Source organism: Rousettus aegyptiacus, unplaced genomic scaffold (assembly GCF_014176215.1).
Source record: "Rousettus aegyptiacus isolate mRouAeg1 unplaced genomic scaffold, mRouAeg1.p scaffold_m13_p_9, whole genome shotgun sequence".
NCBI lineage: Eukaryota > Metazoa > Chordata > Mammalia > Chiroptera > Pteropodidae > Rousettus > Rousettus aegyptiacus.
Genome location: NW_023416312.1, coordinates 64,042,351 through 64,062,466, shown reverse-complemented (window position 1 = coordinate 64,062,466; position 20,116 = coordinate 64,042,351). Strand labels below are relative to the sequence as shown.

Sequence of the window (20,116 nt, the reverse complement as noted above, 5' to 3'; positions counted from 1 at the left end):
AAATGCCAACAATAAAGATCCGGAACCAAAAAGTGAAAATAAACACCATATCAGTTACTGGCCAGAAAGTCAACTCGTGTGTGTGTGTGTGTGTGTGTGTGTGTGTGTGTGTGTGTAAATATATGCATATGTATAATCACCATTCTTCCCCTTCCTGTAGGATTTCCGTGCTTCCCTCAGGGCCAGGGTAGTATGCTCGAGGGCATCTCCCCCATAGCTTCTGAGAGCTGGCTTTCTCCTTTCTCCTTGGGGAAAAATCAAGCAGATTAAGGAGATAATCCTAAATGCTTTTCTCAATTAAAATTAAAACTCAAAGAAATGAGTATATGTGACACTAAAGTCAGACTTTCTCTCTGCTTAATATGGAGAACTAATGTCCTTTTACACTTGGCACCAAACCAAAATGACCCCCCCCACACACACACAAACACACACACAAGCAAAGTTCAAGATGTTCCAGACAACACAACAAGCTACATGGTTGGGTATGATTCATATATTTCCACTCTCCATTCAAAAATGAGCAAAAAAAGTTTTCACTTAATTTATAATCAGAATTTTCTGCACATTTCCTAAAAAAATAAAGGGGAACGATTCAAAACCTGGCCTTTCTTTCTCCAAAAATTACTGATTAGTTACAGACTAAAGTATCTTTTGGTAAAATACTTTTATATTCCATCCACCTCTGGAGATGAGGGTTATCGCTGCATGATGCCAAATATCTAATCAATCATTCAATGTTTTCATGTTTTCGGATACTTTCAAAATGCTGGTGTTCTGTAGATATAGGTTTTTTTTATTCAACCTTTTGTTATCTCAATAGTACACATGCATACAGATTTTTATGTTTGGAATTTTTCTCAAGGCCAATGCCTTATTATAGTTCTAACACCTGCAAATATTTGGCAAAGATTGTTCCATCCTCTCCACATCCCTTACTCTTCCTGCAACCCCACCCTAATTTTTTGCCATTATGAAGCTGCAAGTTTATATAGTATGTCCTTTCCTTGATGCTGTTAATCATTTTTCTGTGACTCATGAAATGTGCAATGCTGGAGCATACAGTTTAGTTTCAAATCACATTTTATGAGGAAAACAAAGTGGCAGCAGGCTGTAGTAGAAAGGATACTTAACTTAGATTCTAGAAACTGAGCTGCAGCTTCAATTCTATGACTGTGACCAAATTGCTTAACCTATCAAACTCTCAGTTTATACCACTTTAAAATGTAGGGCTTCAACCAGACAAAGTTCAAGCCCTAACTTCTTATAATTCTAAGAACTGAAGTCAATGAGAATATTCTTCTCTAAAGTCTGGATATGAATGAGAATATCACCTTGAGTGAAACCAACAGATAAACATTGAACTTTGTACAAATCTATAAATATTGGATATAAATAATAATCAAAATAATGCACAAGCCATTATCAGTATGGCCTGCCACGAATTACAGAAGGGAACATGTAACCTATTCTGAGTATTTCTATCCTCACCAATATCATAATTTTACATAAGTTACAACTTTTCCAGAGCATTGCTAAAAGAAACTCTCCACTCCCTTCTTGCCCTCCTTCCATCCTACTTGGGTCTTACTTCCAGCTTGGCTTATATATTCTGTCCCTATTTGGGGGTGGTAATCTTATTATACACTTACTCATTTTATTTTTCTGGAATTTCTGTTAAGTTGTTCCCTTTTTAAGAGAAGTTAAACCACACAGCAGGCTGACAATGGGAATGAAACAATTTGTTGGATCTAACATTTGTTAAAATCAACATACAGTAGTAGGGCTTTGAAAATAAGCACTTAGACTTTCCCATAAATATTATATTGCCCAACAACTTCAGAAAATTCTGTCTACCGAACACAAATTTCCAGGGCAGGACTGCAAACAAGTACATCAGCCCATAACCCCAAAAAATGAACACTGGCACAAAATCTGATACTGGACTAAACATTTATGGCTTTCAGTTTAAACTTTTAGTTCAGGTATTTGATTATCCCTCCTGACTTTGTGGTACACTGAAGTTCCTTTTTTATATTTTGTTTTTTAAGGGAGCCTTAGAATTAGTGTTATGTTAAGGGCTTGATGGCAATTTGCAATAGCCAGTACCAAATCTTTGTTTCTTTAGTGTACTGAGTGTGCAACCATACATTACTGTCCTCCATAAAAATCTCTCAACTACAAAGATATACTCAGACACCTCCACCCATACCTACACAGAGACACACCCAACCTTCCTATTGCTATACACATAAATATGCAAATCAACATATATGCTAAGTATAGTACACCTACACAGGTACTCACGTACTTTAAAGAAGAGGTGGAAAGATCATGGCAAAAACACATAGTGTGCAATATGTCACTGATAGAGGAGAGAGGGTTCTATTTCACTGGACAGACTATTGGTATGGCAGGCCCTGGGATAACTCCCCCAGAATTGGCCAGAGGTGAAAGAATGCAAGCAGGTTTATGCAAATAGGTGAAATAGTTTCCAGTGAGAGCTTGCAGGTGAGTAGGTTATTTTTCACAAAAGCAACTTGGAGTTAACTCATTTGTCATATAAAAAAAGTGACCGGTTTTATTATGGAACTTGCTAACTGTGTAACTGTGTATAAAGAGACAAAGTTGTGTAAGGAATATTTCCCCGATCTCTTACCTTGAGTTTCTCAAACCGATCATTCAGGGACGCAACCTGATGGTCTCGGTGACGCCCCACCAGTTTGCATAAGGCACAGATCAATTGGTCATCAGATACACAATACATGTTCACTTTCTCATTCTCATGGTCCAGGCAGGTAATCCCTCGAAGGTGTGTGTCTGGCACTGGTTCTACCAGGCGGTGGCTGGTGAAAGGTTTCTTGTTGGGGTGTGTGGCCCGCAGGCAACGGTCACAGTAGGAGACCTCACAGGTGATACATGTTTTCACTGCATCCCTTGGCGGATCCTGCTCACAGAATTGGCAAGCAATTCGTTCACTAGACATGGTGGTGCTGGGCCTGTAAGTCCTCTCCCTGCGGCTTTCACTTGGGGAATTGGGCCCACTAACTGAAGCCTTCTGGAAGCGGTCAATAATGTTCTGCAAAGTCACATTCCTCTTGAGGCCATCCAGGCCCCGGTGGTTCAACGAGATAACATACCTGCACGTAGGACACTGGAAAGCAGTAATGGGCTCAATGGATTCACCAGAGCTGCAGCTGGAGACCAAGATGCGATGGGCACAGCTGAAGCAGAGGCTATGAGCACAAGGGAGCAGAAGGGGGTCTTCAAACAACTCTAGGCAAATTGGACAGGTCAATTCAGACTCCAGTGTTTCCATCTTTAATGAAAATAATCCTGTTGAGGCATTAAGAACCACAGAGGCTGGGATTTCACCTGCAAGGAATGCAAAGCAAGAATCATAAAGCATTTCCAAAGGAAAAGCGGATGTAGCATAATTATTCACTAACCAATAGAGAGAGGCTTTACATGCCAGATTCCCCCGGTATACTGAAGCAATAGGAAAGTGATTTGGGAATTAATCAGAAAGTCTTTAGCCCCCTTCAAACCTTGTTTTTGACAAATGCCTGAGTTTATTCCCCTGTACTAATAGAATGTAATGGCCACTTCTGAATCCTGGTTTACTGATTAGCATTACTATTCCAGCTTACAACACTGCCATGGATCACTCTCTCAAATATTTTCCACTGACATTTCTTGTCCTTGACTATGATAAGACTGAGGCACTGCAAAATTCTCAATCTCAATTCTCCAATATGGTTCTCTATTTTGCTTCAAGGTAAAGTATACAGGCTGCTCCTATTTCACATCTAGTAGAAGGAAAACAAGGTCATATTTCAAACTAACTCTCTAGTTCTTGAAATGATTCCATTCTGAGAGCCTGCATAAAAAGAAGAGAGAGCTTTAGAAAAATGTAGTTCTCAGTGCAGGATAATAAGTTCTTTGGAGTATGAACTTGAAGTACTTCCTATTACCTCATATGGAAAATTCTGTTCCATACCATTTTTGGTAAACTGAGTCATTAGAGACAAAAGATGATAGTTTTCATTTTCACTTTCTTCCCTCACCTTCAGAAAACTCTCCATTTTTTCAAGCTGAACGAGAAATGATTTCAACTTTTGACTTACTCAGCAATAGCTGCTGATCAATAATGAAGACATACTACCTTGTGGCTTCAGTTGGTTTTATTATTTAATACTTGCTGAACTAGCACAAGCCTGCTACGAAGATCACTTTCCCACGTGTCTTTTCATACTTCCTAAAACATAACAAGATACAAATCAAGATCTAGATATAAATTAGCAAGGTGAGGAGCCAGAAAATTTCAGATCTTGTAACCTTCATTTTAGTATGCAACAGAGTAAAAGAAGTCACCCAACTGACAAGAAACCAGCCTCTTGGTCAATCTATCTCTTCACTTACAGACACTCTTGAGCTGATAATATAGACACTTGTCTCCATGGGTCTTCCATTAATTAAAATCAACACACATAAATATTCTAAGCTAGCTTTAACTAAGGAACAATATAAAATATGTCTTATTGACTAAAAGTGTTAACCCTATTTATTCTTTTGCTTTTTAATAACTTGTTTCTCACCTCACTATCATTGGAGATACTTATCAGGGATTGAGAATTTGACTCTGCCATTGATATTTGTTCAGATTTTGTCATCTATTAGAGATATCTACATAAACCTCTCACAAGATACTTAAATACTGAGTATAATTATACCTACTGCCAAAATACAGGTGATATATCCCTAAAAGCTGTTCCTAAATCAAAACTTTTAAGTGAACTGAACTAACTAGCTATTTTGAAGAAATTTATGGAAAACTGGGCTATAAAGTGAAGCATCTCTTTTTTTTTGTAAAACAGTCACTCTCAGTCATTTTGTAAGTTCAGACATTTGTATAACCACTTTTAAATAAATGAGATGTGTGGTTTTCTTATTTTACAATTTACAAGTGCTTGAAAATTGCTGGTTAGTATTTTGTAACTTATAACATCTATCAGCATTCATCTATAGAGATTAAAAAGTAAAACAAAATGTACATATACTGTAGCATCTTAGAATTGGAAAAGACTTTAGAGATGATAGACTCCAACTTCCACTCAAGGCCGGAATATTGCCTTTGATAGCTCCACTGCTCAATTCAACATGTCCATAAGTGAACCTGTTATTCTCCCCTCTCCCAAAAATCAAAACACCTGCTCCTTTCCCAATTTCACCTATCTGGTGAATAACACTCTCCAACCCTAGAAAAATAGAAGTTCTCTCATTTGTTTATCATCTCAACCAATTGGTGGCTCCCAGAACATTCTATTTTATTTCATTTATATCTCTCTGTCTCCAGCTAACTCTCTGCTCCTTGAGGGTATCAACTATTTCATGTTTTTATTCAAAGCAAGGTACCTCACACACACTAGGTATTCAATAAATGTTAAATAAAGGATCCCTTAAAGGGGAAGAAGTTTGAAGGGACCTAGCATTTATACAGTACCTCCTGTATTCTGAGTACTATGTTAAGCATTTTACCCACATTATTTCATTAAATTTTATCAGAGATCCTGTGAGAAAGTTACTACTACTATACTTGTATTATATATAGTTAGGAAATTGGTGCTCAACATTTAAGTAAATCAGCCAGGAACATACATACTCAGAGCACTGGGTCACAATGTCTGTGCTCATTTCCCTACACCTCTATTTCAATCATCTCACCTCCTTCACTCAAGTTTATCTTGACTATTTACACGAGAGTTTCTACACAGCATATTTCCACTTCTATTTTTGTCTCTCTGTGTCCCTCTGAGTTCCTCTAAATCTGCCACTCATTCTGAGTCCCTTTCAGAATGCTATCTTTCTTCTAGGACTGTTTCTATTTCACACTGCATTTCTTTTACTATCTCTTCCAGAACTGAATGTCTGCATTCCTCAATGTCTATGTTGGAAGATACCTGGGAGAACTGAATAAGGCCTCCCACCAAAATGCCAATTCATCAGGAGCACTGCTGAGAGACATGTCTACGTGTTGAAACCTGTACAAAATGAAGTATCACAATTCTTCTAAGTCTTAGAAATATGTCATATAAATTCTTCTATACAGAAGAAAAGCTCTTTAAATTTTCCTAGAACCCTAAAAATTGTTCCCAAGTAAGTGTTACATTTGAACCTCACTATAAAATTAAACTTGAGAAAGTATGGTATGGGTAAGGATTGCCTTAGATGAAATCAAAATGGAATTTTTAACCAGGGATTCCTGAATTGTTTGAAGAATGTTGTATGTATGTCATATATGCATTTTCATGAAGAGAGGGTTGTCTATAACATTCAAATTGTTCTCGAAACAGTATTTGAGAGAGAAAAAGTCAAAACCAGTGCTCTAAAATAACCTACCTTAACTGACTTCAGCTCTATAAGGAATAATATACGATAGTTACAGTCTGCTGCTAATAATAAGTAATTTTTCTATATTGTTCTATTTTATCATCATATAGTAACTGCTTTAAGTCAATTTGGGGGAACTGAATATTTTTTTCATTTTCTTTAGACATCTGTTCCTCTCATTTCTCATTTATGAGGCCATCTTGTTCTAATTACTCCTAATATTTCAGCATTCTCTCAACCTCCCATTTTCCCTACTTCCCTGATTATGTAATTATCTTTCCCCTTAAATTTTATTGAGCCTTTACTATTTGCCAGGCACTAAATAATATCCTTTATATGCACTTATATACATTATCTCATTTAATTTTTACAACAGCCCTCTAAAAGATAGGTACTATATTACCAAAAAAAAAGAGGCAACTTGTCTAGGGTCACATTTGTTTACAACTATCAAAGCTAACATTCAAACCCAGAATACAACCAAGGGTCCAGAAATAAACTCATGTACTCATGTATTTATAGTCGACTGACTTTCAACAAGGGTTCCAAAACCATTCAGTGGAGGAAAGAATAATCCTGTCAACAAATGCTGCTAGGATGACTAGACATCCAGATGTAAAAGGATGAAGATAGAACGCTACCTCACACTATACATAAAAGTTAAATGGCTCAAGGATCTAAATGTAAGTGAAGAAACTATAAAACTCTTGGAAGGAAATATAGGTATAAATCATCATGAACTTAGGTTAGGCAAGAGTTTCTTAGATGACACCAATGCACAAGCAGTTAAAGGGGAAAAATAGATAAATCGGACTTCATCACAATTTAAAATTTCTGTGCTGCAAATGGCACCATCAAGAAAGTGAAAAGACAACTCATGGAATGAGAAAAAAATATTTGCAGAGCATTTATATGATATTGGTCTAATATCTAGAAATGTATACAGAACTCTTACAACTCAACAATAAAAAGACAAAAAAAAATTTAAATGGACAAAAGATTTGAATAGACATTTCTCCAAAGAAGATATACAATGATCAATAAGCACATGAAAAGATACTCAATATCATTAGCCATTAGGAAAATATGAATCAAAACCACATTGAGATACTACTTCACATTCACTGGGATGGCTATAATTTTTAAAATATAGCAAATATCAACCAGAAATTGGAAACCTCATACATTGCTGGTGGAAATGTAAAGTGATGCAGCTGCTTAGGGAGATTATTTCGCAGATCTTCAACAGGTTAAATGTAAAATTACCATATGATCCAGAAGAACTGAGGACATACTTAAAAATTTGGATGCAATGTTCATAATAACATTATTCATAATAGCCAAATGATGGAAACAACCCAAATGTTCATCAACTGATGAATGGATAAACGAATGTGGTATATCCATATAATGGAATTTTATTCAGTAAGAAAAAGTAATGAAGTACTGATACATGCTTCAACATGGATGAGCTTGGAGGACATCGTTTTAAGTGAAAAAAATCCATTTGCAAAAGGCCTCAAATTACATGATTCCACTTATATGAGATGTCCAGAACAGGCAAACCCAGAAGAACAGAAAGTAGATTAGTAGTTGCCAAGGGCTGGGGGGTTGGGAGGATGGAGGGTTACTGCTAATAGGTGTGGGGGTTTTTTTATGGGATGATAAAAATTTTCAGAAATTAGATAGTGGTGATGGTTGCATAACTCTGTGAATATACTAAAAAAACACTGAATTATACACTTTAAAATGGTGAATATATGTGAATTATATCTCAATTAAAAAAATGTTTCAAACCCAGGTCTGACTCCAGAGTATGAACAGTTAACCACTATACTATACTGTTAACTCTGTAATTATGTAGTATTTCTAAACTCTATTGAATTGCTTATTCCTTTCAATTGTCTTTATAGGTAAGTGATTCCTGCTCTAGGTTTTGCAATCCTACGATATCTCTAATGATCAATGAATGTTAGAAAATTCTCAGCTCCAAATTTTTAATTATTTTAAAAATATAATACTCCTAAAAATATCTGACTTCTACATCACAAAATACAAGAGGGGAGTCGAATGACAAAAATAAAACAATGGCAAAACCATTGACAAAAATAAAACAATTAGCACTGCAACCTCAAAAAGTTTGTGAATCATCAATCTATGCAGAATTAGAGACTTTGCTAAGGATAAAGACAGGATGTGAACCTGATAGGATGTGACCCAATGACAGGTAATGAAGCATTTGACAGAAAACACAATGGATAGTCATAAAAATGTATTTGTGAAATGTCTGGGAAGGCAGACTCATTGCCATGTTAAGAAATAAATGCCCACACCCCCACACACACTGATTTGACCACTACCATATCATTTAGTTATTGCAATGTAGTCAAATAAGTATGTTTGTGCATTTGCCCTTGCTCTATTAAAAAACTGTTTCTCTATGCCTTATTTTTACCCCTTACATCCACCTAGGCTGTGACCCCTGAAAAAATAAGTTGATGAGAATAAACTATAAAAAGGTATCATAAGGCTGCGTGAGTAGGTAGGAATAGAAAAGAGGATTTAAAAGCAGGTGATTAAGATAAAGATAATACACTCTACATTATAAAATGAAAGCCCAATTTCCGCATCACCCTTCAAATCCAACATTCAGTTAGTTAACTCTGCTCAAAGAAAGAACCTGTGATCTTCACTTGGCAGAATTCTACTATTTAAAATGTTATCTGAATATAATTAAATGCTCACTTATTTCAAAAGTTTATATTCTGTATAGTTTTCATGTTTTAGTTTTGCGGGGCATGGCTCTGGGCTCTCACTACCTTCCTGAAGAGCCCCAATCTTCTCTTCTTCAGAGAAAAAAATCATTAGGATTTTTGAGCTGAGTTATAGGTAGGATTTGTTTAAAAAACAAATCAACATAAAATAAACATTCTTTGAGATATTAACATTAATGTCCCATGAGCTCTTCCTTGAAACCGTTTCCTTGCCTTTGGGGATGAGCAAATGAGTCTTGGCTAAGTCTGATATTTCCTTAACTGTAAAATGTTCTTCAAGTTGGACTAGAATCATCTTTTTAAGATGCTTTCCAGCTCTGACATCCTATTATTATAAAGCTCTTGCTATCTGTTACCACATAGGAAAGACACCTTGGATTATTGAAAACTCATTCCTCAAAACACAACTCTTGTTTATTAGTGTGACTAGAAAGGCTGGTAAGCGATGGGCATCATCATGAAGGGAACTGGAAATTTAAAAAAAAAACGATACATTACTTTTCCTTGGCTAAGCCAAGATGATGAAGGACAGTGGCTGGTTTTGCCTGTCGTACCTCAAGCAAGATATAATGAGTGTTCCACAGGACAACTAAAGGGGAAGGAGTCCCATGGGAGCAAAACTTGATAATAACACCTCTTGGAATTGAAAAAAAGTACAACAAAATCCTAGAATACTATTAGTAGGAAAAAAACTCTTGAAGCTCAAAAAAAGATCATTTGAAACATAAAAGGCAACCAATGCATAGAATTCTTACCCTAAAAGGATAAACACTGAAAATAGAAACCCAGAAAAAAGAGGCTAGGTAGTCAGTAAACATAATTAACAATAACAGTCACCCCACATTTGCGTACTACTTTATACTTTTCAAATGGTTCCCCAAAGCCATTATCTAATTTGATCCCCATAATAAACCCTGGTTGTAGTCCTGGCTCTAAACTGAATGAGCCGAGTGATCCTACGTAAGTCATTTAAACAACTTGTGCCTCCTCGTCTGTTGAATGAAAAATACCTGCCCTACCCACTTCACAGGCTCTTGTGAAGATGAGAAGAGGATAAAATAAAGTTATTAACTTGCTTTGCAAATATAAATATTCTCATCATACATTCACAGATGACAGATACAAAGCAAGTTATTAAGGAAAACAACAAATGTTTGGAAATTCATCTCAAACACATGGTTGACATAATAGAGGACAATTACACTGTCCCACAAGTTTTCTGGAGAATCATGCATCTGATTGTGGTATTTGTTATGCTTGTACATCTCCCCAGTAAGACTGGAGACCCCCAAGAAAGGAACTGTCTTCTTTTCTCTGAAGTTTTTATCATGCACAGGGAGAGCTCAGAACTGGAGGTTGATTACCAACTGACAGAGAGCACCAGAGCCAGTTCTTGTCTAATAGATTATTAAAGCTCACTTAATATTTTACAACAGGTGGATTTAATGACGTTTTATTTACAATAATTAGCTTCTAAATCCAACCATTGGGTATTTTATACACTATAGTCATCATAAACATTAAACTGAATAACAACACACTAGCAGAACTGAAAGTCCTAAATCTGCTACAACCGCAAAAGTTATAACATAAGTAACCAAGAAACAGATTTGTCAAGGTAACACATGATAATTGTCAGGAATCCTAATTATGATCCATAACACCTTTATCTTAATGCAGATTACACTGGCAGTTGCGAGGTTGGGGAACAAATGGAGAACAAACTTCATGTACCTACTGCTACCATTACAACTTTCTATCTATTCTAGGATTGTTTTTCCCAATCTTTGTTACCCAATGAAATATCTGTAAATGTTTAAATGTTCAGTGACACACCTGGATGGGTAGGCATCACTACTTCTACAGAATAAAATTGGCAATATATGTATGTAGGACATGCTGTTGAATGTTAGGCTGAGAGGACCCCAAGTTCCTGTCAGAAACAAGGGCCAGAGAACAGAAGCTTATTTGAAATCAAGCCTCTACTCCCCTGGGAACTACATGAATCCTAGCAACACTGAACAAAGGGCAATAGACAAAGCAATTGAGGATTCTGGACTGTAAACTCTTTCTCTACCTCTGGGCTGTATACATTCAGACACTTCACTGTCTTGCATTAGCTTTGTATACCATGCCCATACATTTTGCTCCTAACCCAGAAAATTGTAAATACTGGGATTTTCTGTTTCAGGAGGATTTTAGATTATATCATGAGTTTGTTATCAGATCATTTCATCTCTGTAAGAGGAAGACCCAGAGACTGGGGACGCTGTTCTGTTCATCAACCAAAAGAGTCTGACTTCCAGGAAAGAGACTGAAACAAAGCCCAAGGTCAGGCAGTCAGAGATCTGTAGGGAGACAAGAACCCAAGTAGGAGAAACCTTACTAAGGATACTTTGCTAACCCACTTAGATTAAACCAGCAACTCTAGTGTGCATTCAGGTGAACTCCACATGGAGGAAGGACTGGTTGGATTTTGGCACATGACTCAAAATCCCTACCCCCCCCCCATACTTTATCTAGTAGTCTTAGCAGCCTATAGGGTTTCTAAGGGAAATGCAGAAGCTAGGAGAGCAACTTTTGAAAAGACAGTGTCTGCCTATGGTCATGAGGAGGGCAAGATGGAAAAAGAGAAATAGCCACAGACCTCCAGTGCCCAAGGAAGACTCTTAGTTTTAGTTTATTAAAACGGAGAGAGAAATGTATATTGATCCTTGGAAAAGGGGAGGGGAGATAAAAAGGGAACTAGCAGCTTGCCCAGGGGGATAATTGGATTTAAATTTCTTTCTTCAACACCACTTATCTGGTATTCTCACTTGTTAGCATGATCCAATTCACTGGTTGAGAAACACTTTTCTAGTCTTTTCTCTACCCTGCTCAGTGATGAGCACGATGTTTTTTGAGAGAACTAAAATACAGACATTAGCACAATACCACCTTAGTATCAAAATTTCATTCATCAAAAAGTGAACAACTGTGAATTTTCCTGTAGTATATCTAGTATCAACATATTAAGTGTCATATTTTGATGATTCAAGGATCTAAGTTAAGATATCTAGCTTAAGTAAGGAGGCGCTTTGAAAACATACTGCCTCATCTTCTCCTTTGTACAGAAGACAAAAAACTGAATGCTAAATGGAAATGCAGCACCCCCTGGCCTCCATTAGCATCCAAATCTCATGGCCCACCAGCTAGCGAGTTACCAAAATCCATAAAGATTGTGTAATAGATACACATAAGATTAAGCAGGTACCTCTGAGAATAGCCATTTGAGACACATCCTGTGACAGCCCTGTCTTTACCTCCTTTTGGTGGCTCTTTGTCCCTGTTGGGAAAGAGAGAATCTGAGTGCTAAGGGATACAGTGGAAACAAAACATTCTCACCTCTTCACCAAGCCAGTGAGGTTTACTGAGCGGTAAAGACAAACTCCTTCTGCAGTTTCCTTCTCAACTGTTATGGTGTCAGCAGATTTTATGGGAGGAGGGATGAGGGAATGGACAAGCTCACTACCCAAAGCAATTTTTAGATGCAATTAGGAGACTCCACTGGCACTACTTTAGGAACTGCAAGTTGGAGCAAGTTGCCCTGCACTTAAAGAGGAGGGATTAACTAAATCAACTTCATCTAATTCAATTTGCACTGCTTAGACTATACGTTCATGAAGTAACCGAGTCACTCTGATTTGTGGCAGTATTTCCCGAGGGTGGTCATGCAAGGTACAATGTTGCTGGATGAGGCATCTAGTAGTCATGAAAGTAAATGAGAGAAACAATCACTTCTTCATGTCCCTAACCTCTACTCCTGCCCTACACAGCCCTTCTCCATCCTAATCCTGGAACTGCAAGTAAAGATGTATGCCTCAAACAAGCAGAAAACCAAAATATTAGGCCAAGGCAGGGACCTCAGCCCAATTAGCAGAGGACTCTGCACATTGTAGGTGCTTAATAAATACTGTTGACTCACCACTGCTAGATACTAATCATGCTTATATAGCCATGCCTAAAATTATTTATGCCATTTTTCAGTAGAAATTAATTAACTGCCACCATAAAGGCTAAAAATGGGTGAGATTATGTTTTCAAATGAGATAAGATTTAAGCCTCGACTTAAAATAATCACCATTACTCTGTATGCTTAGTTTTATGTATATTTCATTCAGTTGTTAGGTGCATTAGGGAGAAAAATCAACAGACTTAGGACCTGAGTATGATGATAGATTTGGCTACAGGGGAGCTAATAATGGCAAGTTAAGGTTTCCAGTAAACTAGGGCTCTTACTTACACCCAGTCAATCAATTATCCCAATAAAAAGGTAAATGATGCACTTTCTTTGAAGTAATGTTGAGGGTTTATAGAACCCTTTCATCTTCAATGGAACAAGCCAAGACTCACAATACCCAATATACAATATTATGCCTTTTACATAAGTGCATCAACTGTGAAAGAAAGGTCATAGGAATGTCCTAAGGCTATAAAGCCAATGCAACATTACATATGGGACAAACTCTCTGATCTTCTTGGCTTCTAGACCTGTATTTCAACCACATGAATCAAGTTGTGAGAAACGATCAGGAAAAATCTAATTCACATTATATATCTGTATTAAGTTAATTGATTGGGCAGGAATATATAAAAATAGCAAAGACTATTTCCCTCTCAGGCAGTGGTGAGTGGAGAGGCATGAAAGAGGGGATGTGAGGGTTAGGGGTAGAGCAATAACTAGGGGAGGGACTCTCTCATCAGCTTTCTCCTTCTATTGGAACATAGCCAGGGAAGTGGTTAGAGTACTGGAAGGGAACAGAATGAGGTTAAAGGAAGCCCTTATGGCCCAACTTGAGAATCTGAGGAACCAACACATATATAGTACTCATCTATTTACGTAGTCTCCAGTATATTCTTTTATAAGGGCTCCTCCTCAGAGACACACAACCAAAAGTACCCACCCACCCCATACTCAGAAATCCTGAAGAAGGCAAACTGGTTGAGGAGCAAGAGGCTGTGTGACTGGAAGGCTGAGAGTACACGGGTTGATGCAGGAAGGGTCTACAGGATGGGTGGGTTCTGGTGGGAGATTTGGGTGAGCAAGTAGGTGTGTGATTACTAGGAAGGTGAGTGTGAGGTGGGTAGGGAAGTTTGGAAGAGAGAAAGTGAAGAATCTAACGACCCCAGGATCCCAATTTCCTGCTCTGAGGGATGCCTCAAAAAATAATGTGCTACACACAAAGTGCCAAGTAACCTAAACCTTATCATCACCAAAAATGTTTCTTTAAATCTACTCCATCATTATTCACTTAAAGGAATGAATAAAAGGATAAATCTCCGCAATTCAGTTGCAGCCTGTCCAGTGGACATATACGTAAGTTTCTCCTCTCCCCTACTGGAGTGGTTTCAGAGCTAGGCCAGAAATAAGGAACCACCCAGAGGGGGACTGGAGGATCGCTCCCCTGGCAGAAAAGGGATTAAGTTTCACTGGGCCTCCCCGCCGGCAAGGTGTCTGCAGCATCTCTTGCTGCCGCAGCAGACACCGCCGGACAGAAGGCCGACCAAAGGGCGCTGCCCAGGCCGAGAAGGCTGCCTGTCGCGGAAGCGTGGGAAGGTGCTCGTGGGAAGAAGCCACTCGACTTGCCGCGCTGGGCCCCGTCAGGCTGTGCGGGAGGCCTCGGGCTGCTCTCGCCAGGACCAGGGAGTGTAAACTCCGTCCCAGGAGGGCAGCAGAGACCCGCACTCAGGGCCGAACGGCGCAACTGGGAAGCAGGGCCAGGACGGAGCCCCCGCCGCCGCCTTGAGCCTCGCGGGCTCCGTCACCCTGACCCACGAGGCCCGGAGCCCTCGGCCCGCGTCGGCTCCCGGTGGCACCTGAAAGACGGCCAGAGCTGGGGCCAAGACCCGCAAGAGAGGGGGTGCTCGGCCCCTGGGGGCCGCGGTGAGGGGACATGTTTTACCCAGAGCATTCTCAGGTGCCAGACATCTCCTGAGCGCGCCTCACGGTTCAGGGCGCTCGCCTCCCTCCGATCTGAGCTGGTTCGGGCTCCGGCGCGAGCTCCTGGGCCTCCGCTGCCGCCTCTGCCGCCACCGCTCTAGGCCGCCGCCCGCCTTCGCCGCTGCGGCCGCGCAGCAGCCGGGATCCGCCCGCCCGCGCACCCCGCTAGGGGCGGCACGGCGGTCGCGACGTTCCCGCGCCTAGATCTCCCGAGCCAAACTTAAGAGTTTTCTCCCCTTCGGTCCAGGGGCAGCACCAAGACACCACGGCAACACCACACTGTCATTTCCGCCGCCGCAGAGGGGAAAAAAAAGGTCAATCCTTTCGAAAAGGGATGGGTGGGGGCAAACAAGGCTGGGGCTGATGCCCGAGGAAGCATGGAAAAGGGCCCCAGCAGAAGGGGCGCTTGGTCACCTTCCCAGCCTCACCTTCCACCACCCCCGCCACTCCCAGCTCCCCCAAGCCCTCCTCTGGAGACGCGTTTACATGTTTTCTCCCGGAGCGGCAGTGACCTGAGAAACCTGAGCAAGCAAAGGCAGGGGGTGGGTGGGGTTCGGGTTACTACTGTACCTACCAGCTGATTCCAGCAGCCTTTTCTCCAGCGCCCTGTCATCTTGAAGGAAGACACACCGAGAGGGACCGAACGGGTGCGCGTGTGTGTGTGTGTGTGCGCGCGCGCGCGTGTGCGCGTGTGTGCGCGCGCGTGTGTGTGTGTGCGTGTGTGTGTGTGTGTGTGTGTGTGAGAGAGAGAGAGAGAGAGAGAGAGAGAGAGAGACGGCTCGCAGAATGTGTGTGAAATGCAGAACATAGACTATGTATGGCCCAACTCTTCTCCCACCCGTGAAACCCCGTCCCACAAAGCCCCGGGTTAGAACAACGAAAAGGCCCTAGCAAATGGCAATGAGAAAAGTGCCCAGGTCCACCTCACAGGTCCTTGGATGAAGCCGCTCTAAGCAAAGTTAACTACAGAGTAAAACAAAAATAGTGGAGGAGACAGAAAAAGGCAGACAATTGAAGGAAACCCAACCCCCCATTCTTTTTACAAAGGGAGAATGGTCGTGTTTTATTGGCCTTGTGCAGAAGTTCAGGGGATGGAATAAAGCGGCCTGATTTTTTTTAAGTAAGTTTTCATTTGCACATTCAAATCCTTGATGGGCAAAACAAGAGAGTCGTTGTAAAGAGAACAATGGGACAGATCCAGCTATCCAGGTATTCAAAGTCACTAATAAATTAATCGGTTCATCCGTCTAGAGTCAGCTTATACACTGACATGTCATTAACTCAGGGACCACTGCCCCGCTCACAAGGAAGAAGCAAGAGGGAAGGAGGAGGCCCGAAAGGACATTCTGTTTCTAACATGGAGTAAAAAGGGAGATGAAAGGGAAAGAGTAAACACTCGCCTCTCACTTCCGTCTACCATTACTGTGCACTGGAACAAGTCCAGAAAAATTAAGGTAGCTCTGGGTGTTTCCCATCAGGGAACCAATAGAAATTAGGCAACACCCCTGTTAAACAATGTGCCAGAGAACACTGAGATGGAAATGAAAGCAAAAATCACAACCAGGCTATCCTGATGAAAGTCTGGCTCTAGGAGAAGTAAAAGTTAATGAGTCACACCAAAAGCATAGGCAAGGAAAGCAAAAATAGACAAATGGGACTATATCAAACTTAAAACCTTCTATGCAGCAAAATAATCAACAGAGTTAAAAGACAAGAATGGAGAGAAAATATTTACAAACCATTTATCTGATAAGGAGTTAATATCCAGAATATAAAAAGAACTCTTACAACCCAATAACAAAACAATAAAATAACTAGATTTAAAAAAATGAGCAAAGGCCTTGAATAGACATTTCTCCAAAGAAGGTATACAAATAACCAAGAAGCATATGAAAAGATGCTCAACATCACTCACTAATCAACAGGGAAATGAAATTCAAAATCTCAAAGAGAAATCACTTTACACCTGTCAGAGTGGCCACTATTTAAAAATAATTATGTGTTGGCAAAAAGGTTAAAAAATTGGAACACTTGTACACTGTTGATGGGAATGTAAAATAATACAGCAACTATGGAAAAAGCTCAGGAATATGGAGGGTCCTCAAAAAATTAAAAATAAAGCTACCATATAATTCAGCAATCTTAATTCTGGAAATATATTTTTAAAAAATTGAAATCAGATACTCAAAGAGCTATTTGTAACCCCATATTCATTGCAACATTATTTACAATAACCAAGAGGTGAAAGCAGCTTAAATGTCCATCGACAGATGAATGGATAAAGAAAATCTGGTACATGCATACAGTAGAATATGACATATACATTCAGCCTTTAAAAAAGAAGTTATGCCTTATGCTATGACATGGATGAACCTTGAGGAAAATATGCTAACTGAAATAAGTCAGTCACAGAAGGACAAATACTGCTTGATCCCACTTATAGGAGGTATCAAAAGTAGTCAGACTTATAAAAACAGAAAGAAGGGTGGTTGCCAGGGGCCAGTGGAGGGGAGGTGGGAGAGTCGTTTTTCTGTGGGTGTAGGTTCAGTCATGCAGGATTGGGTAGGAGGATTTGTGGAGAATATGTTGCACAATAATGTGCATGTCATTGACAGTATTGTGCTGTATACTTTGAAATTGTTGAGAGGATGAATTTTATGTTATAAGTTTTTGCAAAAATAAAAAATTAATTAATATTTAAAAAGTTAATGGGTCAGAAGTAAAGAGATCCTAGCATAACAGATGAGTTGATAAATAAGAATTATATATTTATATATATATATGCATTATAAATACACATTATATATACATTTATATCACATATTCTTAAATGAAGAAAGCAAGCTGTGTATTGTGTGCTAAGACTTCGTAAAAGAGAGAGTATGTCCACATATGCTTCTATATATATAGTCTCCTCAGTAAAGACACCTAAGAAACTGATTACACTGGTTGCCTGGAAATTAAGCATAGGAGGGAGAAGGATTGAAGACTGTATATGCCCTTTCCTATTGTTAGAATTTTTTGTAATGTGTATGTATTACATTTCAAAAACACTCTTAAAAGAAGGAAGAACATAGAGGCTGAAAGTAGAATAGAGGTTACCAGGGTCTGAAGGCAGGAGAGAATGGGGTTATTGTTTCATGAGTACAGAGTTTCTATTTGGAATGATGAAAAAGTTCTGAAAGTAGATGGTGTGGATGGTTACAAAACATTGTGAATGTATTTAATGCCACTGAATTATACACTCAAAAATGATTAAAATGTTAAATTTTATGTTACAGTAGCCCCTACCTGTGTCCTTATCCAAGGTTTAGCTTTCTATGGTTTCAGCTACCCATGGTCAACTGCAGTCTGAAAATATTAAATGAAAAATTCCACCTCATGACATCTCATCACATAGGCATTGTATCATCTCACATCATCTCAAGAAGAAGGGTGAGTACTATACAATAAGATATTTTGAGAGAGATAGAGAGAGAGAGAGAGAGAGAGAGAGAGAGAGAGAGAGAGAGAGAGAGACCATATTTGTGTAACTTCTATTAAAGTATATTATTGTAATTGTTCTATTTTATTACTACTTATTGTTGTTAATCTCTTACTGTGCCTAATTCGTAAATTAAACTTTATCATAAGTAATGGGTACAGGAGAAGCAAAACAGTATATACAAGGTTCAGTACTATCTGCAGCTTCAGACATCCACTGGGAGTCTTGGAATATATCCCCCATGGATAAAGGGAGTACTACTTTCTACATATTTTCCTACAATAAAAAAAATAAAAAAATAAAAGAACGAGGAAGTATACAGAAAAGGTAGAGACAACTGTATTTGTGTAAGACATTAGGTATATGTACATGCCCGTAAATGCATAGAAAAGAACTGGGGGGGGGGGGCACTGTAAATAGTGTGAGCCTGGAATTGCTGTGGGTGTTGAAGGCATCTTTCAGGTTTGATCTATATATTTTATAATTGTTCGAATATTCTACACTGAGGATTTCTTTTGTAGTTTAAACAAAGTTTTAACAGGTATGTCTCAGACAAAAAAAGTTGAGTCAATTGATTCATGATAATTCTTTAACTTCACTTGATATGATCCCCACAGAGAGCTGGAGAATTTTCTAAAATGTGAAGAAGTGACCACTTTCATCTTGAACACACCCAAACCCCCCAAACCCAGCTAGCTAGCTCATGGCAGAAGTGGCACTTAGGGGAGATTTGCTTTTAATGGTCTTTATCATCCTTTAGAAACCACCTTTTACTTTTTAGCAGTGTCCCCTACACCTGAGCTGCCAGTGCCTTCAAACAAGGCCCTGGCTTACTGGAGCATTACATAGAGTTCCTGAACCTCACTCTACCTCCCCAGATAGCGGCCCATATTCTGAACTTTTCCTTTCCCTCCTCAAAACTTAACCACTTCTGGATCTCTTTCGTAAAGGACCTTACTGACTAAAGATGAGTTAATTTGAGCTTAATGTTAATAGCCTTATCTGCCTCTCTATTAGTAGATAATGTTTTAATTTTAACAGAGGCTTTCAATGTATTAACTGAAAGGAATGACTAATAGTGTGTGTAGGTGAGGATGAGGGGTGGAGAAATTTTGATAATCACATCACAGAAGCAACTGCTTTGAAAATGTCCCCACTTTCAGTGGTTTTATGCAAATTATCACTGTAAATGTATGAATATCAATGTTTTATATCTGGCAGGAGATGCAAATCGTCTGGGAGCATGTAATGAAATTATTTGTTAATAACTATTTAATGGTTACCTTTTTATATGACATGCGTTGATCCTATTAACAAAATAAATTTGGCCCATGGAAAAAAAGACATTTGACAGATTAACCTTGAGGTGTTCGATGAAATTAATCTGAAGCAGACTCACCACATCACAGTCCTAGTGTATGAAAGGGACAGCTCATGGGCTTTTTTTCCAGCTAAGAAGTGGGAGAGAGGATAGGGGAATGGCTCCAG

At 39.2% G+C, this 20,116-nt stretch overlaps 1 protein-coding gene across 8 annotated transcripts in view; it reads right to left on the bottom strand.

The window, feature by feature from the left end:
• Window positions 1–15,818, bottom strand: part of MID2 (midline 2) — an 87,115-nt gene extending 71,297 nt beyond the window's left edge. For 3 of the 8 annotated variants that reach the window (XM_036226417.1, XM_016127595.2, XM_016127596.2), the window contains exons 1-2: window positions 15,719–15,818; window positions 2,660–3,375 (exon numbers count right to left, since the gene is read on the bottom strand). In XM_036226417.1, the coding sequence (XP_036082310.1) occupies window positions 2,660–3,319 (660 nt within the window). In that variant the 5' untranslated portion in view covers window positions 3,320–3,375; window positions 15,719–15,818. Of the gene's footprint in view, window positions 1–2,659; window positions 3,376–15,106; window positions 15,643–15,718 lie in introns of those variants that run through there. The other 5 variants (XM_016127594.2, XM_036226416.1, XM_036226415.1 and 2 more) reach the window with 4 other exon arrangements.
• Window positions 15,819–20,116: the final 4,298 nt, after the last annotated feature.